Source organism: Aedes albopictus, chromosome 3 (assembly GCF_035046485.1).
Source record: "Aedes albopictus strain Foshan chromosome 3, AalbF5, whole genome shotgun sequence".
NCBI classification, from domain to species: Eukaryota; Metazoa; Arthropoda; class Insecta; order Diptera; family Culicidae; genus Aedes; species Aedes albopictus.
The window spans coordinates 8779947-8803176 of NC_085138.1; the positions used below are offsets into that span (position 1 = coordinate 8779947).

Sequence of the window (23230 nt, forward strand, 5' to 3'; positions counted from 1 at the left end):
CCATAAGTAGTGCTTCCAATCCAAAATGACACGAGTACAGTAGAACGGATCCGCCGAATCCGGGCTCATGATGCCGAACTGCGATAGCTGACAACATACCAGGAAGATGGACTGAGTAATTGCCGTCCATAACACTTTCTTCCGGAATTGGAACTTTCGCGACGAAAAAAGAGGCCACGCAGCAGCTCCTTTGCTTGATGATGACTTTTACCAAAAAATAACGTAGCTCCCGGAAATGTGTAGTTATTGACGGCAGGTGTCGGGAGGAACCCGCTCAATGGACTCTCGGACCGTTGCCGTAACAGGTATCACTAGGGAACCGCTGACAGTTGACACTCATCCAACATCGTACTCTCCGTATAGGACCCCTTCCTGCTCAGCCATCACCACCGGAACTATCCGTCTTAATTTTTTCATCACGTCCCACCCGGCGGCGACAACTCGTCGGATTATTTTACTGAAAAAAAAAAAGGAATCAGAACTTACTGTATAGTCAATACATCACTTGATCAAAGTAGATGTTACCTACGAGTTTTCACGAGGATTTTCACGTTTCACGTCGGAGTTTTGCCGGTTATCGCCGATGAAATCGATTGGGTTGCGGAGAAGCACAGTTTGACATTTCTGATGTAAACAAAAAAAGGGGTCCCAGACGTTGCTAATTTTCTGAGGTGAAAAAAAGATCACCATTTCAGGGTTGCCAAAAACAGCCAGAAATTACTTCGCATGGCGATTTTTATTTCAAAAAGTGGTGAATTTCCCAGTTTTCAAAAAATTGTATGAAAATCAAGAGTACATATAAAAAAAATCTGAAAGCGGTAATAATCATCAAAAGCAGGTGTCTTTCGAAGAAAAATATAAAAAAGGGGGGTTAGGTCAGACGGGAATGGTCTATTGAAAAAATTCTAATCGCAGGCCCATAACCTGTTGTAGGTTGCAGTGGGATTAAAAACCGTCTGGTTTGATTGTAAAATGAACAGAGACTGAAGAAAATTTATTTTACTAAAAGTACAAGATTGCTTTGATTGATTTCAAATTAATTCTAGGTTGCTTCGTTGCACGTGATTTGAATCAACGCACAACAATGCGTCACCTCGCAACTTAGGAGGACTTGGTGAACCAGATTTGATTTCTTTTTGTTAAATGCAAAAATGGCTTATAATCTGTTTCAAAGCTTCAAGACAAAGCATGTTTCAAAAACTGTTTCATAGTTTCAAGACAAAGAACATGTTTTTAAAAACTGGAGAAGTAATGCGTCACCTCGCAACCTAGGAGAACTTGGTGAACCAGCTTTGATTACTTTTTGTTAAATGCAAAAATGGCTTATAATCAGTTTTCAAGACAAAGAACATGTTTCAAAAACTGGAGAAGTAATGCGTCACCTCGCAACTTAGGAGGACTTGGTGAACCAGCTTTGATTACTTTTTGTTAAATGCAAAAAATGGCTTATAATCTGTTTCAAAGCTTCAAGACAAAGCATGTTTCAAAAACTGTTTCATAGTTTCAAGACAAAGAACATGTTTTAAAAAGTGGAGAAGTAAAGCGTCACCTCGCAACTTAGGAGGACTTGGTGAACCAGCTTTGATTACTTTTTGTTAAATGCAAAAATGGCTTATAATCTGTTTCAAAGCTTCAAGACAAAGCATGTTTCAAAAACTGTTTCATAATTTCAAGACAAAGAACATGTTTTTAAAACTGGAGACGTAATACGTCACCTCGCAACTTAGGAGGACTTGGTGAACCAGCTTTAATTTCTTTTTGTTAAATGCAAAAAGGTGGAGCGGACCTGGTGTGATGGTTAGAACACTTGACTATCACGCCGAGGACCTGGGATCGAATCCCACTCCCGACAAACTCACAAAATGTGAGCTCTTCCTTCGGAAGGGAAGTAAAACGTGGGTCCCGAGATGAACTAGCCTAGGGCTAAAAATCTCGTTAATACAGTTAAAAAAAAAATAAATAAATGCAAAAAATGGCTTATAATCTGTTTCAAAGCTTCAAGACAAAGCATATTTCAAAAACTGTTTCATAGTTTCAAGACAAAGAACATGTTTTAAAAAGTGGAGAAGTAATACGTCACCTCGCAACCTAGGAGAACTTGGTGAACCAGCTTTGATTACTTTTTGTTAAATGCAAAAATAGCTTATAATCAGTTTTCAAGACAAAGAACATGTTTCAAAAACTGGAGAAGTAATGCGTCACCTCGCAACTTAGGAGGACTTGGTGAACCAGCTTTGATTACTTTTTGTTAAATGCAAAAATGGCTTATAATCTGTTTCAAAGCTTCAAGACAAAGCATGTTTCAAAAACTGTTTCATAGTTTCAAGACAAAGAACATGTTTTAAAAACTGGAGAAGTAATACGTCACCTCGCAACTTAGGAGGACTTGGTGAACCAGCTTTGATTACTTTTTGTTAAATGCAAAAATGGCTTATAATCAGTTTTCAAGCTTCAAGACAAAGAACAATGTTATTCCAGACTCGTTAAGTGCAACTATTACAAATTTTCAAAACAAAATATGCGTTTCGAAAAAAAGTTAATGCGCATTTCGCAACTTTGGACCATTCGGTGAATCAGCTTGGATTATTACTGGGAAAATGCAAAAATCGCTTATGACTTATTTCAACTTTAGTGAAGATTGTAAACCTACCCTTGGATTTTCGGATATTTGATAGAGCCCAGCAAAACAGCACCCCCCCCCCCCAACCATAAGGTACTTTTTATTACTTATAAAAACATAAATTCAAATTGCTTTATAAGAACACTTTAGAACTTGACCAGTGCTGATCACGATGAGGATTTTTATGATGGTATTCTTCACCAGGTAGTTTAGTATCCGGAAAGATTATTGTTCAATAGCCATGATTGGCAGAAGAAACTGAAAAAAAGTATGATTATTAACTAACATAGAATGGAAATCGAGGCAAGATATCAACAAATAAATATAAACAATTCATAGTGGATAACTGACACTGATGAAGGTTACAAGTGGTAGTCGAAATACGCGTATCTGTCAAAGGATAAGCAAAATAGGGCGAATTTAAAAGGTACGGAACTGATTACACTCATTCGGAGAATTCTTAGTATTGATGACGAAACGGATTCCATAGATTTAACCGAAATCCATGATAGAGTTCCTTGATAAACTTAAAAAATCTTCAAAAAAATGTGAAAAAGGTTTGTTCTCTTCGTCGTGGGGGGAGTTTTTGTAGGCCGAATTGATGGAAACTTGGTCGTATAACACAACACAGCTTGGTTAGGAAAATGTGACACCAACTTAGGGGCTGTCCATTTATTACGTAAGGGAATTTTTACGATTTTTCGATACCCCCACCCCCTTGTAAGATTTTTTTGTATGAGAAACGAAATATTTTCGTATGGCTCGTAAGATTTCTCAAGAACCCCCCCCCCCCCCTCCTCATAAAAACACTTACGTAATTAACAGCCCCTTGGAGTTCAATAGGTTCAACCTCCCATGACGAAGAGAACAAAACTGCCGAGAATACGTTGCCACTGGCCGTTTAGGCCACCAGCGTTGGTGGTTGTTAGTAATCCCAGGTATGAGTGAACCGAAAAATAATTACAATAATATGTTGTTATCAAACAGAAAAAAAATGTAGGTGGCAATATACCTAGTTGCCACTGCTTTATATAGGGTTAATCTGGTTTGTAAAATTCTGCTATTCTGCTACATATCAACGCGAGGGTTAATCTGGTTTGTAAAATATGAAGAAAGACATTTATATTGACTATCACGCCGAGGACCTGGGATCGAATCCCACTCCCGACAAACTCGCAAAATGTGAGTTCTTCCTTCGGAAGGGAAGTAAAGCGTGGGTCCCGAGATGAACTAGCCTAGGGTTAAAAATCTCGTTAATACCGATAAAAAAAATTATCTATATTTTGTTGACTGTTGTTGTAGTTGATTAGTGAAGATTCATATATTACGTTCATCTTTATTCGGGATTTCCAGACTTTCCCTCCTCCCTCGGTTACGCTATATTGCACGTATTGTCACATCTCCAGTATTGTGGGCCTCCAATTAGCCTAGTGGTTAAGGCTATGGATCACCAATCCGGAGACGGCGGGTTCGATTCCTGTTCCGGTCGGGAAAATTTCTCGACTTCCAGGACATAGTGTATCATTGTACTTGCCTCACAATATCCAAATTCATGCAATGGCGGGCAAAGAAAGCCCTTCAATTAATAACTGTGGAAGTGCTCAAAGAACACTAAGTTGAAGCGAGGCAGGCAAAGTCCCAGTGGGGACGTAGAGCCATAAAGAAGAAGAAGAAGCAGATGTATTGTCACACTTTTCTAGGCCTGTCGTTCTCCCCCAAGTGTACGACGTAATTTGGGAACATTCCCTTACCACCATTCCGATCCGACTCCACAAACCTACCTGTCCATCCACCACAATCCTATCGTTGTTGTTCTTCGTAGTCTCATAAAAATTGGGCTCACATTATTGGCCTGAATGCAATTCCTTTCGATTTACCAATTTACAGTGAATAGCGCTTCCATCGACAGGATGTACACACAGTAGATCGAATACGTTGCGGAGAGTATCCTTGGACGTATCATGTGGTCCTCGAAGACAAGTCTGGAATCGGAAAGAGTTACAGAAGGTTGTCCATATCGAGAGCTCACAAGCTTCGTACAGAATCCGGAAGTTTTTACTGACGGTGACATCTGAATCCTATTTGGAAGTTGAGCTGTGACTCGAATAGCAGGAAGCAAAGATGGAAATGCATTCCGTTATTAGGAGGGAGATAATCTCCAATGAAGGGAGTCGTATTTTCCTGTGCTATCGGTTTGGATGGTGACGTGTCGGTTAGGACCGAATCATCAGGTCGGTGCTCTGCATATCTATAGATGAATGAAGAAAGAAATCGGTTATACAGTTTCTGGAGAAGGTTACATAACAACATCAAGACCATTACCTGCATTACAGATATCGGCGTTGCTCCTGACGTCCGTTCTTCTTCAAGACATACGTGATGTGCATCAGATGCTTGAACAGACACCTTATCGGACCACTAATACGTGCGTAACACCGGGAAACTCTCAACAGCAAGGGAAGTTCGATCCGTTTCGATGAATTGTACATAAGTCGGCAATGAACATCTTGGAAGTGCTGCGACGCAATAAAGTCAATGTTTTTTTTTTCTTTCCACAGACGAATATTCCGTTGCTCTGTTAAGACGTTAGTATCCAGGAACGGCTCGCAAATAACGTTATCCTTTTATTGTATCTAAAATAGTCAGTGTTATTAAATTTTGACTTAAGGCTCAAGCATCCGTCATCATTTTTCGGAAAATAGAAAAGCAGTTTCCTCGCTGTAAATCAAAACAAAGACCATGCAAATATATTCACTGCATTCCACATGAGGAATAGAATGCAGTGAATATATTTTCATGGTCGACGTTTCGACTTACAGCGAGAAAACTGCTTTTTTATTTTCGAAAAATGATGACGGATGCTTGAGCCTTAAAATTTTACCATGTTTTGCTTCCACGTTGCCGTTCCAAACTTTTTTTTTATTTTTTTGATTACGTGTCGTTGACAGATTGGTAAACATGAATCCATGTATATTTGTGGTGCCATGTATAGGCAAACAAAGATCAGGCAAAATCGAGGCAGAAGTATTTGGTCGAAATAATGTACAGTAGACGTTCGATAAGTGCAACATGTTTACGTTTCAGTTACCGAATGAAATTCGCTAACTGCAACGACTGACAGCCGTCAAACAGTTGTCAATTGCTGTTGGACGCAGCCAGAATGCACTCAAAAACATCGCATTGCAACAAAAGTGCATGCAAAAAACATCGCATCGTTGATGACATTTCATTTTGACGGATAGCGGTGCGATAACTGCAAAATTGTTGCACTTAGCGGACTTGCAGTTAAAAAGCATTGCAGTTAAACCGTTTGCACCGAGCGAACGTCTACTGTACAGTAGACGTTCGATAAGTGCAACATGTTTACGTTTCAGTTACCGAATGATATTCGCTAACTGCAACGACTGACAGCCGTCAAACAGTTGTCATTTACTGTTGGACGCAGCCAGAATGCACTCAAAAACATCGCATTGCAGCTTTAGTGCATCTGAAAAACATCGCAACTCTATTGACGTTTCGTTTTTGACAGATAGCGGTGCGATAACTGCAAAATTGTTGCACTTAGCGGACTTGCAGTTAAAAAGCATTGCAGTTAAACCGTTTGCACCGAGCGAACGTCTACTGTATGGGGATTTGAACATTTTTCCCAATATTTCAAATATTTTGAAATTTTGATAAAAAATATTTGGTACCGTAGATTGCTATCGTAATGGCCTACTACCTGTACCAAATATTTTTCCCGATAAGACGTTTAATAAGTCAAGAAACGAGTTTTTATTAATTTCTCCATGCATTTGAAAAGTGAAAAACTCCTGCTCACTAGCGCCATCTGTTGCAATTTCCGCCGAAGCGGGTAATCCATTGCTGTTAGACGCAGCCAGGGGCCTGTAGCATAATGAAAATTTTACTAATAATATTAGTCTTGTAGCTTGTAATTTATAATTTTCTGTTGCATAAAAATACTACAAGTACAAGTTACAAGTCCAATACTACAAGTCGGTTGGACTAATATTATTAGTAGAATTTACAAGTGTATGTTGCATAAACAAACTACAGTAGACGTTCGATAAGTGCAACATGTTTACGTTTCAGTTACCGAATGAAATTCGCTAACTGCAACGACTGACAGCCGTCAAACAGTTGTCAATTGCTGTTGGACGCAGCCAGAATGCACTCAAAAACATCGCAATGCAGCTGTAGTGCATCTGAAAAACATCGCAACTCTGTTGACGTTTCGTTTTTGACAGATAGCGGTGCGATAACTGCAAAATTGTTGCACTTAGCGGACTTGCAGTTAAAAAGCATTGCAGTTAAACCGTTTGCACCGAGCGAACGTCTACTGTACAAGTATAAAATATTAGCTATGACTTGTACTTTTGATTACAAGTCTCAAAGGTCTTGTAAAATAATTTACAAGTTAGATTTTAAGTATTGCAGAAGTCATATTTAGTTTTGAATATATCGATTTACCATTTTGATGAACTCAAAAGATATTATTTATCTAACATGTCAACCTTAATTCCAGTTTTCGACGATTAAATTTGGCAGTATGTATTCGAAACTCATTGAAGAGAAAATTGCGTTGATGTACACTTTGTATTCAAAATATAATTTCTGCTGAGTCTCTCAAGTTCTCCAAAGTTTCTACAATACCCATCTTTGATTGGAGGTTCTTGGTAATGTTATATATTATGGTCACTGCATAAGCACAGGTAAAGTTGCAGATGCGAAATAAATTTCAATCAAATGCTTGTATTGCGCATCATTAAGCTAATCAAGAGCTATAATACACATACACTAACTCGAATCGAGTTGCGACATATAAAAGTAGGTAAAAGCTCAATTTTTGCATCCCAGATCACTTGGGATTTTAACAAGAAGCATAATACATGTTGCTAAATCTTTATACATTGTTTTTCAACCAGTACTATTAAATCTTTGGGACATTTTACTAAAAATCTAGGTACTTGCAGTGCCATACTTTGTAAAAAAATATTTCGTCAGAGCGGCCGAAAATTATCCAAACAGCACATGCTTTTCTTCACCTATCGTATAAAGAATGCAAAACTTCGAAATAAATGAAGTTATTTCCGGATGTTACGCGGAAAATGCAGAATATAAACAAACATCAACTGCCATTTCAAATTAATAGTGAACTGTCGGATGAATTTTGACAGGTAAATGAACCAAAATAACTTGTATTTTCATGGTCACTAATATTACAAGTGCTAATAATATTAGTGGAAAATTGAGCCTTTATGCAACACAAATTATTAGCACTTGTAATATTAGTACTTGTAACTTGTAACTTGTAGCTAATATTATTAGCCTGATTATGCTACAGGGCCCAGAATGCACTCAAAAACATCGCATTGCAACAAAAGTGCATGCAAAAAACATCGCATCGTTGATGACATTTCATTTTGACGGATAGCGGTGCGATAACTGCAAAATTGTTGCACTTAGCGGACTTGCAGTTAAAAAGCATTGCAGTTAAACCGTTTGCACCGAGCGAACGTCTACTGTACCAGCAAAACTCCAGGACTTGCCATTCTTCTTAATCAAATTAATCTTGATTGAGTGTAGATAAGGGCGAAAGTAACATGATTGATTTCTCTTCAGCGACTCTCTTCTGCAAATTAAAAGTGACAAGATGCAAGTTAGATTAAACTTTTTTATGTTTGGACGCAAGTTCGCATTCCAACCTAGCATGTTATGGCAAAAAAGTGCAACCTTACTTGCATCTTGTCGCTTTAATGTGAAAAAGAGAGGTTCGATGAAGAGAAATCGATCATGTTACTTTTGCCCTTATTTAAACTCAATCTAGAAATAAATAAACAGTAGACGTTCGCTCGGTGCAAACGCTTTAACTGCAATGCTTTTTAACTGCAAGTCCGCTAACTGCAACAATTTTGCAGTTATCGCACCGCTATCCGTCAAAATGAAATGTCAACAGCGATGCAATGTTTTTCGCATGCACTTTTGTTGCAATGCGATGTTTTTCGTATGCACATTGGTTGCATTCTGCGGCAACTGACAGTTATGTGACGTCTGTCAGTTGTTACAGTTATCGAATTTCATTGGGTAAGTGAAACGTAAACATGTTGCACTGAACGTCTACTGAATAGCGCATTTAGTTTTCACGAGTGCGAAAACGTAAATAAAAGTGCGCGATTGCATCCAATCAACTTGGGTGTCTACAGAGCACTTATTCAGCATACATCGAAGAAATAGTGCGCCGAAGACATCAATTTGATTTGATGCAATCGCGCAGTTTCATTTACGTTTTCGCACTTATGAAGACTCAGTGCGCAGTCCAGTGGTGAACTAAATGCGGTACATAGGGTATCGCGCCACTTGGGCGGTGGCTTCTATATTCGTCTGTTTTCCACTATAACTCAGTTAATTTTCAACCAATTGACTTGAAATGTTGTACACTGGCAGATACTATACCTATCTCACCACATTCCAAAAGTTGTGTCAATTGGTTCAAATTTGACTGAGTTATAGTGAAAAACAGACGAATATAGAAGCCACCGCCCAAGTAGCGCGATTCCCTATACATAATTTGATTTCTTCGGTGTTCAGAGAGAATTCCTTATTCTAAATCTGCACGCCAAATTGAGCAAAAATCCAAATTTTCATTAATTTTGGTGCTTGGAAACCTAATTCAAAATCAATTTGAAGTTTTTATGAGAGCGGTTTCTTAAATCACCCCTCGTCGTATTTTGTACTGGGCGGGGCTGCTCAGAAGTTGCTCAGAAAAAGGTGCTCGATCGAACAAAATAAAAAATATATTGATCAGTCTGGTTCAGAGAAAAAATGAACAAATGAGACACAACATTAGGTGGCGGTAGTCAGGCTTGACAGAAACTCCTTCGCGAGCAGGCTCGCGAGAAAATGAGGAAGCGATTTCGACGATTTTCTGAGGAGAAAAATGAAACTCAGAAATCGCAACGCAAATCCTTTACAGCACCGAGCGTGAGCTTGTCGCGCAGCGAGGAGGTCGTCCAACACTAATACAGTAGACGTTCGCTCGGTGCAAACGCTTTAACTGCAATGCTTTTCAACTGCAAGTCCGCTAAGTGCAACAACTTTGCAGTTATCGCACCACTATCCGTCAAAACGAAATGTCAATAGCGATGCGATGATTTTCGCATGCACTTTTGTTGCAGTGCGATGTTTTCCGTATGCAAACTGGCTGCATTCTGCAGCAACTGACAGTTCTTTGACGTCTGTCAGTTGTTGCAGTTATCGAATTTCATTCGCTAAGTGAAACGTAAACATGTTGCAGTTATCGAACGTCTACTCCCGCATAATAAAATACAGTTTGTGTTAATATCCACACAGTATGTCTCCTTTATCTGTTACTGTTACTGTATCTCAAACAGGTGCTTTGATGTTGAAACTATGAAACTCGAAGCATTCAATCATAAAGAACGAACTATGTAACGCATACAAAGCAGTAACAATATGTTATATTGTGCAGAAGTTGTTGAATAATATAGTGATGCAAACTCAGGAGGCATGGTGGCAATACAGAATGACCTTTTCTCAAACGGTTTGTGATTTTATTTGTGAGACACACTTAAACATGTGTATATCACGATTCTATAACATTCCCCAGAAAACCATTCCCCAGAAAACCAATCCCCAGAATTCCATTCCCCAGAATGTACCATTCCCCAGAAAACCATTTCCTAGAAACCCATTCCCCAGAATGTACCATTCCCCAGAAATCCATTCCCCAGAATGTACCATTCCCCAGAAAGAAAATAAAACTATTGTTTTATTTCTGAATGGTTTATCTTCTTCTTCTTCTTTATGGTTCTACGTCCGCACTGGGACTTGGCCTGCCTCTCTTCAACTTAGTGTTCTTTGAGCACTTCCACAGTTATTAATTGAAGGGCTTTCTTTGCCTGCCATTGCATGAATTTGTATATTGTGAGGCAAGTACAATGATACTCTATGCCCAGGGAGTCGAGAACATTTTCCCGACCGGAACGGGAATCGAACCCGCCGTCTCCGGATTGGCGATCCATAGCCTTAACCACTAAGCTAACTGGAGACCCTGAATGGTTTATATTAATCGCTAAAAATCAAATATATAATCGTAAGAAATCACCAAAAAAAACATCCTGCCAAAAATTCTTAAAAACTTTGGAAATAAGCATGATTTGCCTTTACAATTTAGGTTATTGGTATAATTATTGGCTTCGCAACTGCTTACTTTTTCAACATACATGTTTCCTTGTTTTCTGCATAGGTTGTTCTTTCGAATTGCACTTTTCAGTAAATTATCGACATCAAAATTTCTTACATTTTCTACGTAGTTTTTCCTTCTTTTCTGCATAGGCTGTTCTTTCGAGTTACACTATTCAGGTAATTATCGGCACCACAAGCACAGGTATTTAGAAATTTGAAAAAAAATATTAAATAAATATTTTAGCAATTTTAACACCGGTGGAGGCTGTAATGCCCATAATAGGAGGCAATCAGTGAAGTACTAGATTGAAAGTAGTGAGCTGGATTTTTGTATGGCGAGATGATCAATTCTCCATTTCTGCAAAGAAATGGTGCAAACAGCGTGGGTTATATGATTTATTGACTAATTTGATGCTGTTTGAGCAAAAGTTTGGATAACTGTGTTGTTGAAGTTGCAGGAAAAAATAATACAACAACACAGCTATTCAAACCTTTGCTCAAATAGCATCAAATTAGCCAATAAATCATATAACCTACGCTGTTTGCACCATTTCATTGCAGAAATGGAGAATTGATCATCTCACCATACAAAAATCCAGCTCACTACTTTCAATCTAGTACTTCACTGATTGCCTCCTATTTCCCGAAAAGTGCAATTCGAAAGAACAGCCTATGCAAAAAAGAAGGGAGAATCTATGTTAAAAAAGTATATACGCAGTTGCGATGCCGATAATTTCCTGAAAAGTGCAACTCGAAAGAACAGCCTATGCAAAAGAAGGGACAATTGTTGATGAACATATAAGCAATTGTAATGCCAACAATCAGACGCGCCAACTTTGTCAAATTATTGGGGGGGGCAAAGCCTGGTTTTTCTGATATTTTGTATGGGAAAATTATAAAATCCTCAATTATTGGGGGGGGCAAACCTGTACTTGCCCCCCCTAAGTTGGCGCCTATGCCAACAATTCTTATAACGACTCAAACATTTTTTAACGAAGAAGGAAACGTAACACTCTGATAATTGCCATCGTACTTCGATTTAACGGTTTATTTGAGGGTTGACCAACTGCCAATCCGCGGCGCTCGCATCGTTTTTGTTCGAGTTTGACACTACTGCCACCTAGTTGATGGTTGGGTAAATTCAGTCCTTTTAGAATTAAGCGAATCTGTTTCCGAGACTAAAATTTGAATCGAAAAATGTTCGAAGTGTTACGTCTGTTTGTCTGTGGTGACATTGTTTTCCTTTCGGCATTCAAAAACCCAACACTGTTCCTTTTTTTAACAAGCTTTTTTTAGAATTTAGGCAATTGGTACAATTATAGGAATTATAACTGCTTTCATTTTAAACATAGATGTTTCCTTCTTTGTTGCATAGGCTGTTCTTTCGAATTCCACTTTTCAGGAAATTATCGGCATCACAACTGCTTACTTTTTCAACATAGATTTTCCCTTCTTTTCTACATGGGCTGTTCTTTCGAGTTGCAATGTTTAGGTAATTATCGGCACCACAAGCACAGGTGTTTAGAAATTTGAAAAAAAAATATATAATAAATATAACATAAATTTAACACCGGTGGTTGCAATAATGCCCATAATTTCCTGAAAAGTGCAATTTGAAAGAACAGCCTATGTAGAAAAGAAGGGAGAATCTATGTTGAAAATGTAAGCAGTTATAATTCCAAAAAAATACTAATTGCCTTCATTCTAAGAAAAAAATTGTTTTAAAAGAAGGAACATTGTTGGGTTTTTGAAAGCCAAAAGGAAAACAATGATACCTTTTTCCTTCTTCATTAAAAATATTTAGAATTGCTGGCATTAAAACTGCTTATACCTATGATCACTTTTTCTATTCCATAGTATTGGAATAATGATAAAAGCCCTTCTCATACCGCATGAATGAAGGGCCTTTGAAGCAAATAATTAGGAACATCCATTGGGATGGATTCCTTCAACCATTTGCGTAGAAAAACGTGGTCAGTTGAGTCTTTCCGAGTAACTCAAAGTTTTCGACAGAAAAATCTTTTTAATATAAACCGACCATAAACTGGTCCATTAGCATCTTGTACACTGAACAACATCAAAAGAAAATGCATTTTCTCTGTAAATTTTGCACATCACTTTTAAAACTTTATTCATCGTGAAACAAGCGCTGCACAATTTTCACAAATCTGTCAAAAACAAAACATTTTATAGCAACGCAACTGGAATGGACAGTTTGTGATCTTTCAAGATAGGTTTAAAGATCAACATGCAACTGTGTACAATGGTAATTAAACGTTTGAACCATTGTAGAATATTTTTATGGATATATCGTATAAGAAATAGATGTTTGCGCGTAATAACACTATAATGTTAAAATCCTTGCCTATAACATATCATTATGATCAACATTGTACTGTTTGTGTATCGAATTAATCTTTTTAGACGAGTTGACTGCCAATCATCGCGTACGTCGGTCGTGTTTTCTTGTATCGCTTTACTCTCGATCACAATCATGTGTAGTGTACGAAAAAACACACTTGTGATTGATTTCACTGTTCTGCCGGTTCGTCCGGATATTAGAACAGTGCAGCAGTTTTTGGAGAAGGAGATTAATCTCCAATATTCGCATGTGGAAAGCATACAGTTGCATCACGCCCGCAACTGTGTGCTTATCGAAATGAAAAGCTTCGATATTGCATCGCGTTATCAATTGGACAACAATTGCAAACGAACAATGCTTTGCGCGGGTAAAGAGTTTTGCATCCCCGTCTACGTGGACTGCGATGCTGTGACCGTGCGAATACACGATCTTCCACTATCGATGGACAATTCCGTTATCGGCGACTATATGCTGAAGCAGTGTTGGTAAAAACTCAAATTCTCAAATCTCATGGTTGAGTTGTTTCACGCGCGATTCTTGACTCGCCAAACTCACCGCCGAAAAAATCATGCATGAGTTGACTCATGATTTCACTCATTTCTTTATTTCTTGGTGTTCTTAATGTTTACATCGAAGTTTTTGGGATTGTATGATAGAACAAAAGCAAATCTAGCGTACAACAACATTGAATGCCGTTCAAATTGATTTGGATTCGTTTTACAAGCGAACGAGATTTCGGCGCTTGACTCGTGAGTGCGAGATTTTGCATGAAATTCTCGCGCGTGAGAAAACGATTCAGAATCGCGGGCGAGTTTGCTCACGCGGGAGCGGTTCATGAGTGTGCTTTGAGTGTGAGTTTACCAACACTGTGCTGAAGTATAGAGAAGTGATTTCCATACGAAACGATACGTGGAAACACTACTTCTCCGGACTTCCGAACGGCGTGCGTGTGTTGAGAATGCGATTACTTCGCGATATTCCGTCATACATTACCATTGAAAACGAGAGAACAATGGTCTCGTACCTTACCCAGCCTAAATTGTGCCATCAATGCGGCCAGCCGGCTCACCCAAAGGAGAAGTGCTCGAGCCCCAGTTCCTCCATGAGCAATAAATCAACTTTGCCGCCATCCGACGGGTTGTTCAATGAAACTGATTTCCCCCCAATCAACAACACTAATGCAGAGCCATCACCCGCTGTAAATAAACCTACGTCTGAAGAACACACAACGCAGAACAATGATGACTGGACCGACGTCGAAGACAATGGTTCGAGCACATCATCTGGCGATTTCAACGTTGTGACTCACAAACGCCGGCGATCAACCAAACAAAAGGACAATGTGACTAAAAAAGTTTGTTTGGAACAGGGGTCCGCCAACACGGGCCACAATGCTGCTGCAGTCGACAGTCCGTCGGAAGAAAAGAATGTTTTGCCGAAAAATAAAAATCGGAAAGGAGTAACTTTACCTATTTATAACACAAAATAAATGTAACGAATATTGGCTCTGTAAAGCTGGAACCGGCGAGTGAGCCTTGAAATAAACGTAATGGATAAAAAAAAAAATCTTTTTAGACGAGTATATTAAGCTTTTCTGGGGAATGGTACATTCTGGGGAATGGATTTCTGGGGAATGGTGCATTCTGGGTAATGGATTTCTGGGGAATGGATTTCTGGGAAATGGTACATTCTGGGGAATGATACATTCTGGGAAATGGTTTTCTGGGGAATGGAATTCTGGGGATTGGTATTCTGGGGAATGGTTTTCTGGGGAATGTTATAGAATCGTATATCACTGTATGCCACTTAAATTGAACAGTTTGCCATATTGTTGCACACATTGGTATTTGTGAAAACCGAACATTTCTGTTTGAAGCTTTTTAGAAAAAAAGTGAAGTCGCTCGCGAGCTGAGTGAAAAACAAAACAACTATGTAATCTTTTATCCGAAATCATCATCGGCTCTTTTTTCGTTCCCCTCTTCCTCGCTCAATTTTTATTGCCTCTCTGTTTGGGGTTCGTTCGCTCCCTCGCGAAGAGGCAAAAGCAAAACACCGCTCTAGAGAGCATGTTGCAAAACTCTTTTGATTTTGTGGAGAATGATCTAGTTTGGCGGTAGTGAGCGTTATCAGGAGCAAAAACGATAGCACCCCCAGGAGTGGTCATTTGACCAACTATTGAATATTTAAATCAACTGTTAAAAAAGTGTTCGATGGGAGGCGAGTGGAGTGTGACGTCTGTTTTTCTGTGATAATAGTTTTCATGACGCCGCGCTGCTAGAGCCCAATGAGGGAATAAGCAATACATAATTACTATTTTCAGCACTATTTGTTGTTAAGGTGACGAGATTCATTATTTCGGTATGCAAGGCACCTAATGTAATAAGCATCACTTATGTAGGTCCACAAACTGGTTCAATAGAGCATTTGTAAAATGTAATAAAATGTTGTATGTACTAGAAATGTACTAAAAAATTCTCATAAGGATTTTCACATGTCATTAAAATGTATTGAAGATTAAGTTTATTTTTTTAGTTTATTAAATAAATTTCCGCCGCTAAATAACAATATCTTACCTATTTGTTAGACGAAGATCCTGGAAATGAAAAAAAAAAATAAAATAAAATAAAAATCACATTATATAATCCAAGTAACCACCAATAATAGCAATTTAGCTGATAGGAGTATGTATGATAGCCGGCTCAGATAAGCGCATGCAATTTGACTATATTTATGGTGAGTTCGATCCCCAGTCAGTTCAGGAACTTTACGTAAAGGATATTTCCTTGACTTCCTGGGTATTCGTGCCTGCCGCACGACATACACATGCAAAATGGTCATTGGCAGAGAAAGTTCTCATTAACTGTTAACTGTTAACAACTGCGGGCGTGCTCATAGAACACCTAAGCTAAGAAGCCGAACGAATTTGCTTATTTTCAGTTGGGACGTTACGCAAAGTTAATATTTTGGTCGGTGGTTTATTGGAATCCTGGACTACTAACTACCTTCATCATCCTCTGGAACTTGTTGACTAATGAGTGCCAAGGCTTCAAAAGTCCTAGGCTCCCAAACAGCAAGATCAGCCAAAACTTTCCTATAATTTTAGAATGATACATAAATTGCAATATTCGCATAATCAAATGTGTAGTTAAGGCAATTACTTGTTCAACAATACTTCATTCCTATGCAGTCCATCCTGGAAGGCGGCGAACTGCATTCCATGCTGCTCGCAACCGGCATTGATCCGCTGGGTCCACAACTCCCGCATATCTTGCTTCTTCAGCTCCCGTCCCTTGGTGGCGTAGGCCAAAGCCCGGTGAACGCTACGGATCGTTATCGAGTAGCAGTTCCGTGGACGACCCATATAATGCTGGTGGTGAAAGTATGAATTTTGACCACGTTATATCACTGGATGTCGCCCGATGTGCTGTGCGATGTTTTGGATTTGGTTGGGAAAGCCACCCGAACAAACGAAACGGTACTTACCGCGGCCAATTTGAAGATTTTGCGCTTCCTCCAGAACTCATCCGGTCCTCGTGCACGAACCAGGTTGACTACCGTCGTAAAAACCATTTTATTTACGGAAAACGCGAAGGAAATGCCGGAAAACTGGTGGAATCTTCTGCACCAAAAAGTGTGCTGCTTTGCGGAAGAGAATCAAAACAAAGTTATGTCACCGCGCGGTCCCGGTAGTCAGGGCTCCCAGATGATTCCTCGTTATTTCAATCAACGGTACTAGTACCCGTTGCTCTAAAGCCTACTGCTATAAAATCCAACATTATGATTGTTGGAAAAACCAATAGAGTTATGTCGTTTTCGTTTTTGCGGTGGTGCTACACCGGTGCAGCACTTTTGCACCGAAAGTGTTCGTTTTTGATTTTCGTGCTACACCGGTGTAGCACTTTTTCTGCACCGCTCAAGGTAGTGTAGCACTCAAAAATTCGAGAGTGTAACAGGTGCGCACCGTAGCCACCAATCAGCGTTTGCAAAGTTGTAAATATTTTGGTTTTTATTCACGCACACCAACGCAACTGCACCAAAAATGTTCGTTTTTTCAGTGGAAAGTGTAGCACGAAGCGGTGTAGCACCGCCGCAAAAACGAAAACGACATTAATAAACTATAGAGGACGAATGTCGCTGGCGTCGCTGCCGAAACATCTCTTGCTGGCGGAGATAAGCCGGGCTATAAGTGTCAAAGCGAAAAAGTATGCAATTTGACAGATAGATACCCGACATGTTTCCGAACGAGAACAAAGGGAACAGCAGCGACATTCGTCCTCTATAGTTTATTAACTCTATTGAAAAACCGATTCAAATTTGAATTCGTTCCAATCAATCACATGCTAGAGTAGGTTAGACTTTTGCTTTGCTACGTAATTAAAAAAAGGCAACGAGCCGTTTTACGAGACGTTTCATGTATGAAAATTTGACAGGTAAGTGAAACGTAAACATTAGTATGGGACAAACATCAAATTCTCGCTCCAGTCGACTTTTTTTTATTCCTTTTAGATCTCATATGAATTGTGCAAAATTCCAGTGCAATCGGTGAAACTATAATTTAGCGCAAGCGGTGCAAAGTTTTCATAGGATTTACTATGGAAAAAGTTACACTTTCAGACAAAAAATCCCAGAGGTCGTCCCTTGTCTCCTTAATTCAAATCGATCAATGTTTCTTGTAGAAAAATCATTTATGAAACTTTCCTTCGAAGACCGCAAAACGATTGGATGCTTGTGGAAAAAGTTATTGATTTATTACCAATCCGTGATCCAACGAACGGCTTTTTGTTTTGTTTTATCAGCAGCACTGTAGCTGCTGCCTTGGCTGCTGCCACCAGGGTGCCAGGCCGCCATTTTTAAGAATCCAACATCAGTATGTAAACATTTGTGTATCCACAATGGATTCCATTGTGGATACACGATAGATGTTGGCTCCTGTCAGATGCATTAGGTGGGATTAGGGTTGCCACATACGTGGCTGCTGCTGTTTCTGGGGGTGGTGATGCCTCCCGCCACCCCATGCAACAACGGCAGCAGCAGTGCTGCTGATAAAACAAAACAAAAAGCCGTTCGTTGGTTCACTAATCGGTAAAAAATCAATAACTTTTTTCACAAGCATCCAATCGTTTTGCGGTCTTCGAAGGAAAGTTTCATAAATGATTTTTCTACACAGCAAAAAATAAATGCAACCCGCCCGATGTAACTCACTCCGATGTACTAAATAATCAATGTAATCACAATTCCTATGTACGATTACATCGTTTTGATGTAAAATCTTTTGTTCTTATGTGTACATCGTCCTGTGTAATATTCATGCAACCGACGTATTGATCGGGTTGCAGCAGTTCAGATGTAATATTACACAACAGTTTTTTCTGTGTACAAGAAGCATTGATCGATTTGAATTAGGGAGACAAGGGGCGACCACTGAGATTTTTTATCTGAAAGTGTAACTTTTCCCATAATAAATACTATGAAAACTTTGAACCGCTTGCGCTGAAATTTTGTACAGTTCATATGGGACCTAAATGGGATCTAAAAAGTGGACTGGAGCGAGGATTCCTTTTTTCCATACAAGCGTGTCCCATACTAGTTAACATGTTGCACTTATCGAACGTCTACTGTAGCTAGAACTCAAGTGCAAAATACAGAAGACGTTCGATAAGTGCAACATGTTTACGTTTCACTTACCGAATGAAATTCGATATAACTGCAACAACTGACAAACGTCAAATAACTGTCAGTTGTTGCAGAATGCAACCAATGTGCATACGAAAAACATCGCATTGCAACAAAATTGCATGCGTAAAACATCGCATCGCTGTTGACATATCATTTTGACGGATAGCGGTGCGATAACTGCAAAATTGTTGCACTTAGCGGACTTGCAGTTAAAAAGCATTGCAGTTAAAGCGTTTGCACCGAGCGAACGTTTATTGTAGTCCATTTTACGAGCCGTTTTTATGAATTAAATCTTGACAGGAGGTAGCGTCCTAACCCGTGAAAATCAATATCATCATCAACATTGTTGTCACTTCGTAAAATGGCTCATTCTTTTCAAAGCGGTAGAATTTATAGCAACTGTCTTTATGTTAATCGTGTTCGAAGCCCTGGTGCCTCAAACTGTCATCTTCTTCGCGATGAAAGCACGCTGCCGTTCGTTCGTTCGTCGGTCGCGTTAATTTTGTAAACATTGCTCCACTCCCGCACCGTTTAGCAGCGCTACAGTGAAGCAGATTCTGTTCGCGTAAAAAGATTCATTACTTTGTGATTTCGGAAGTGAAAAACCTGTGATCTTGTTTTAAAACATGGGTAAAAGACGTGGTAACAATAAGCAGAATCCGTTTGCGAAGAAAAAGCGCGATCTGAAAGAGAGGGTAAGTGCGAATCTGTGAAGGTTAGGTTTACTGTGTTGGTTGATTATGACGTCTTTGCAGGAGTCTGAGCCGGCCCGGCGAAAGAAGCCCTACGATGATATTGTTCGAGCAAACGAATCTTTTGAGACGTACTACAAGCACCAAAACATCTGCAAACCGGAAGAATGGGACGAGTTCATGGGTAAACTACGCTCCAATTTGCCGGTCACTTTCAGAATCACCGGTTCCAAGAGTCAGGCTCATGCTCTGCTGAAGATCATAAAGGATAAATTCTTCACCGAGTATCACCGGGCGGTGGCTGAGTTCAGGGAGAGCGGCGAGGTGGTTCCAGAGCCACAGTGCTTGGGATGGTATCCTAATGAATTCGCCTGGCAGTTGGATCTATCCCGAAAGGACATCCGTCGGTCGGAACCGCTGTACAAGTTGCACAATTTCCTAATTGCGGAAACCAGTTCCGGAAATATCAGCCGACAGGAAGCCGTTTCAATGATACCGCCGCTGGTGTTAGGAGTTGAGCCTCACCACAAAGTGCTGGATATGTGTGCTGCTCCGGGGTCAAAGACGGCTCAGCTGATCGAAGCTTTGCATGCTGGCGGGGAGAATCTTCCCACCGGTTTCATCATGGCTAACGATATCGATAACAACCGGTGCTACATGCTGGTTCACCAAGCGAAGCGATTGAGCTCTCCTTGCTGTGTGGTTACCAATGCGGACAGCTCCAATTTCCCCAATATGAAGCTTAAGACCGATTCTGGTGAGATGAAGACGCTCAAATACGATCGCATTCTATGCGACGTTCCGTGCTCCGGTGATGGAACCATGCGCAAGAATCCGGACATCTGGACGAAATGGAACCTACAGCATGCAGCCAATTTGCATGGATTGCAGTATCGCATTGTGAAACGAGGCGCTGAGCTGCTGAAAGTTGGAGGGAAGCTAGTCTATTCCACGTGCTCCCTGAATCCGATCGAGAACGAAGCTGTGCTCCATTATCTTCTTACCCAAACCGGAGATGCCATGGAGATCGTGGATGCGAGCCACTTGCTGCCATCGCTGAAGCACAATCCAGGAATTACCTATTGGGAGCCGGCCACCAAGGACATGAAGTTCTACAAGACCTTCGACGAAGTCCCGGAAATGTACCGCACCATCATCCGGCCGCACATGTTCCCTCCGGCTCCGGAGAACGTCGCCAAGTTCAATCTGGAGAAATGCATCCGAGTGATGCCGCATCAGCAGAACACCGGCGGATTCTTTATCGCGCTGTTGGAGAAGAAGAAGCCACTTCCGTGGGAAACGAGTGAATCTTCAGAGGCCACGAAGGAAACAGACGCAAAGAAACAGGAAGACGAAGAGCCGCCACGCAAGAAGCCCAAGTATCGCCGGGGCTTCAAGGAAGATCCGTTTGTGTTCTTCGATGGGAAGGAGGATATCTTCGAATCGATTAAGGACTTTTACGAGCTCAATAAAGGTAAGCGATGATTTGCTCTTTGAGGTAGTTTTGAGAGTACATACTTTCAAAGATCTTTCCTCTGGGGAATAGAATTAAGCTCGTACAACATCAAACCAACATCGATTCCAATCATTCACTCATCTTGATTTCCAGATTTCGACCCGAAGAACCTGCTGACGCGCTGCAAGGAGGGCAAAAAGAAGAACATCTACTTCTGCTCGGAAATCCTCCGGAACGTGATCACCAACAACGAGGAACGGATCAAGTTCATCAATCTGGGCGTGAAGACGTTTGCCCGGTGCGACAACCGCAACATGGAGTGCGACTTCCGGTTGGCCCAGGAAGGTCTACCGAGCGTGATCGGTTTCCTCGGGCCGGACCGGCAGCTGTTCATCGACAAGGGCGATCTCATTCGGTTGTTGTCGAACAACGATCCGACCAGGCCGCCGGAGATTAGCACCCTGTCGGAGGCCACGCAGTGCAGCGTGCAGCTGTTGGGACCGGGTAGTTGCGTTCTGCAGTACCACGCGGACGATCTGCAGCTGGACATCGTTGGATGGCGCGGAACGAAGAGCCTGAGGGCGTACGTCGATCAGCACGATACGGTGCACATGCTGCGGCTACTGGGTGCCGATGTGTCAAAATATGGTGCGTTGGGTATAATGCTCGGAATGCGTCGCGAAATTTTAAAACTTTTGTATCATTTACAGAGAAAAACAAGTTCGAGGCAAGGAAGGAAGCGGAAGCGGAAAGGGAATCTTTGAGAGATGAAGTGCTTGATCCTGCTGAGGAAGATGTTAAAAAACCCGAGGAGGATGTAGAGAAGCCGGATGTTGAGGAGGTGAAAGAAGAAAGTAAGGATGCCGAAGAAGTGAAAGAAGAAAGTAAAGATGCCGAGAAAGTGAAAGAAGATGTTAAGATGGAAAGTGAAAACGAAGTGAAGGAAGAAACGAGTTGAAACCTTGTAATTTAAATGTTGCTTGCTCGAAAGCAATTCTGTAACATTTCTACTGAACACTGAATAAATACGAGCGATTTGAATTCCTGGTCGTGAAGTATGGTTTTGTGTCATTGAATTCTGTGAAAATCTTTCCCCCGAAAGCGAGAATAAAGCAAATCACGTTACACAATCATTCACATTTTCATACAATAGAATATGTACATAGGATAACTTTTGGGTGTTTTCGGCAATTTTGTTTTCTTCCTCATGAAGGGTTTTTCTCGGCCAAATAGTCTCCAAAACTTAGTCGTATGATTGAGTATGCTCAGGAATGTTTTGAAGTTTTTAGGTTTTAGAAACCATCCCATGATGAAGGGAACAAAATTGATTTGCTGAAAGAATCCCAGCATAAAACGCAGGAAGAATCATTGAGGAATCCCTGATACAGTCAAAGCAATAACCCGTGGAAGAATGCTGGTAGGAATCCCGGAACGAATCAATGAACGAGCTCCATGAGAAATTCCGATAGGAATCCCAGAAAGAGTCTCTGAAGAAGTCCCAGGAATAATCTATAAAAGGTATCCCGGGAGGAATCCATGAAAGTATCCCTGATTGAATCTGAAGGAATACTGGAATAAATTACTAAAGGAAAGCTTGGAAGAATGAATGAAAGAATCACTAAATGAATCCCTTGAAACCCGAAAGAGTTACAGAAAAATTCAGGGAGAAATCAATAAAGAAATCTCAGAAAGAATTCTGGAATGAAATCTCAAAGGAATCCCGGGAATAAATCCTTGAAATAATTCCTGAATGAATCTCAAGAGAAATCTCTGAAGGAAAGAAAAGTGTGACAACCCATAAAAAAATTTTAGAGGTCCCATACAAAAAGTGTGACATAGGGGGGGAGGGGGGTTTTGAAAATGGTCGATTTTTGCGTGACGTAATTTATGGACGTTCCCTAAGCAACTCGAAAACTTATTGTAAAACATAAAACATGTTTAAATAGGCTTTTTGATCTAATTTTTTATTTTGTAGATTTGGGGTAACATTGATCATGTCAGTGATCAATGTGCGTTTGTGTAGAAAATACAGTAGACGTTCGCTCGGTGCAAACGGTTTAACTGCAATGCCTTTTAACTGCAAGTCCGCTAAGTGCAACCAGGGATGCCAGGTGAAATTTTCAAATATCTTCACAATGCACGTTAAAATGTCTTCACATGTCTTCACACCCCATATTGTGGCTATAGAATAAAATACTGTTAGAAGTCAAAATTTATGG

The 23230-nt window shown here is 40.3% G+C and overlaps 2 protein-coding genes and 1 long non-coding RNA gene across 5 annotated transcripts; 1 reads left to right on the top strand and 2 right to left on the bottom strand.

The window, feature by feature from the left end:
* Window positions 1-2710: 2710 nt before the first annotated feature.
* LOC109430776 (uncharacterized) lies at window positions 2711-6969 on the bottom strand. 3 transcript variants are annotated; one of them, XR_009999044.1, is made up of 4 exons: window positions 5502-6969; window positions 4661-5253; window positions 4402-4602; window positions 2711-2878 (listed from the first exon to the last, which is right to left on the bottom strand). It is a non-coding gene; the product is annotated as an uncharacterized LOC109430776 (long non-coding RNA). The 3 variants fall into 3 exon arrangements; XR_009999043.1 differs by lacking the exon at window positions 2711-2878 and having other exon boundaries at window positions 3451-4602; window positions 4661-4868; window positions 4943-5253; XR_009999042.1 differs by lacking the exon at window positions 2711-2878 and having other exon boundaries at window positions 3451-4602.
* Window positions 6970-15701: 8732 nt separating this feature from the next.
* LOC115258089 (large ribosomal subunit protein bL20m) lies at window positions 15702-16857 on the bottom strand. The gene is made up of 4 exons (XM_029858104.2): window positions 16671-16857; window positions 16346-16554; window positions 16190-16278; window positions 15702-15780 (listed from the first exon to the last, which is right to left on the bottom strand). Exons 1-4 carry the CDS (start codon window positions 16755-16757, stop codon window positions 15761-15763), a joined length of 405 nt encoding a protein of 134 aa, XP_029713964.1. The 5' UTR covers window positions 16758-16857; the 3' UTR covers window positions 15702-15760.
* Window positions 16858-19356: 2499 nt separating this feature from the next.
* Window positions 19357-22066, top strand: LOC109425447 (tRNA (cytosine(34)-C(5))-methyltransferase). The gene is made up of 4 exons (XM_029851952.2): window positions 19357-19558; window positions 19619-21029; window positions 21165-21659; window positions 21722-22066. Exons 1-4 carry the CDS (start codon window positions 19490-19492, stop codon window positions 21967-21969), a joined length of 2223 nt encoding a protein of 740 aa, XP_029707812.2. The 5' UTR covers window positions 19357-19489; the 3' UTR covers window positions 21970-22066.
* The last annotated feature ends 1164 nt before the right edge of the window (window positions 22067-23230 follow it).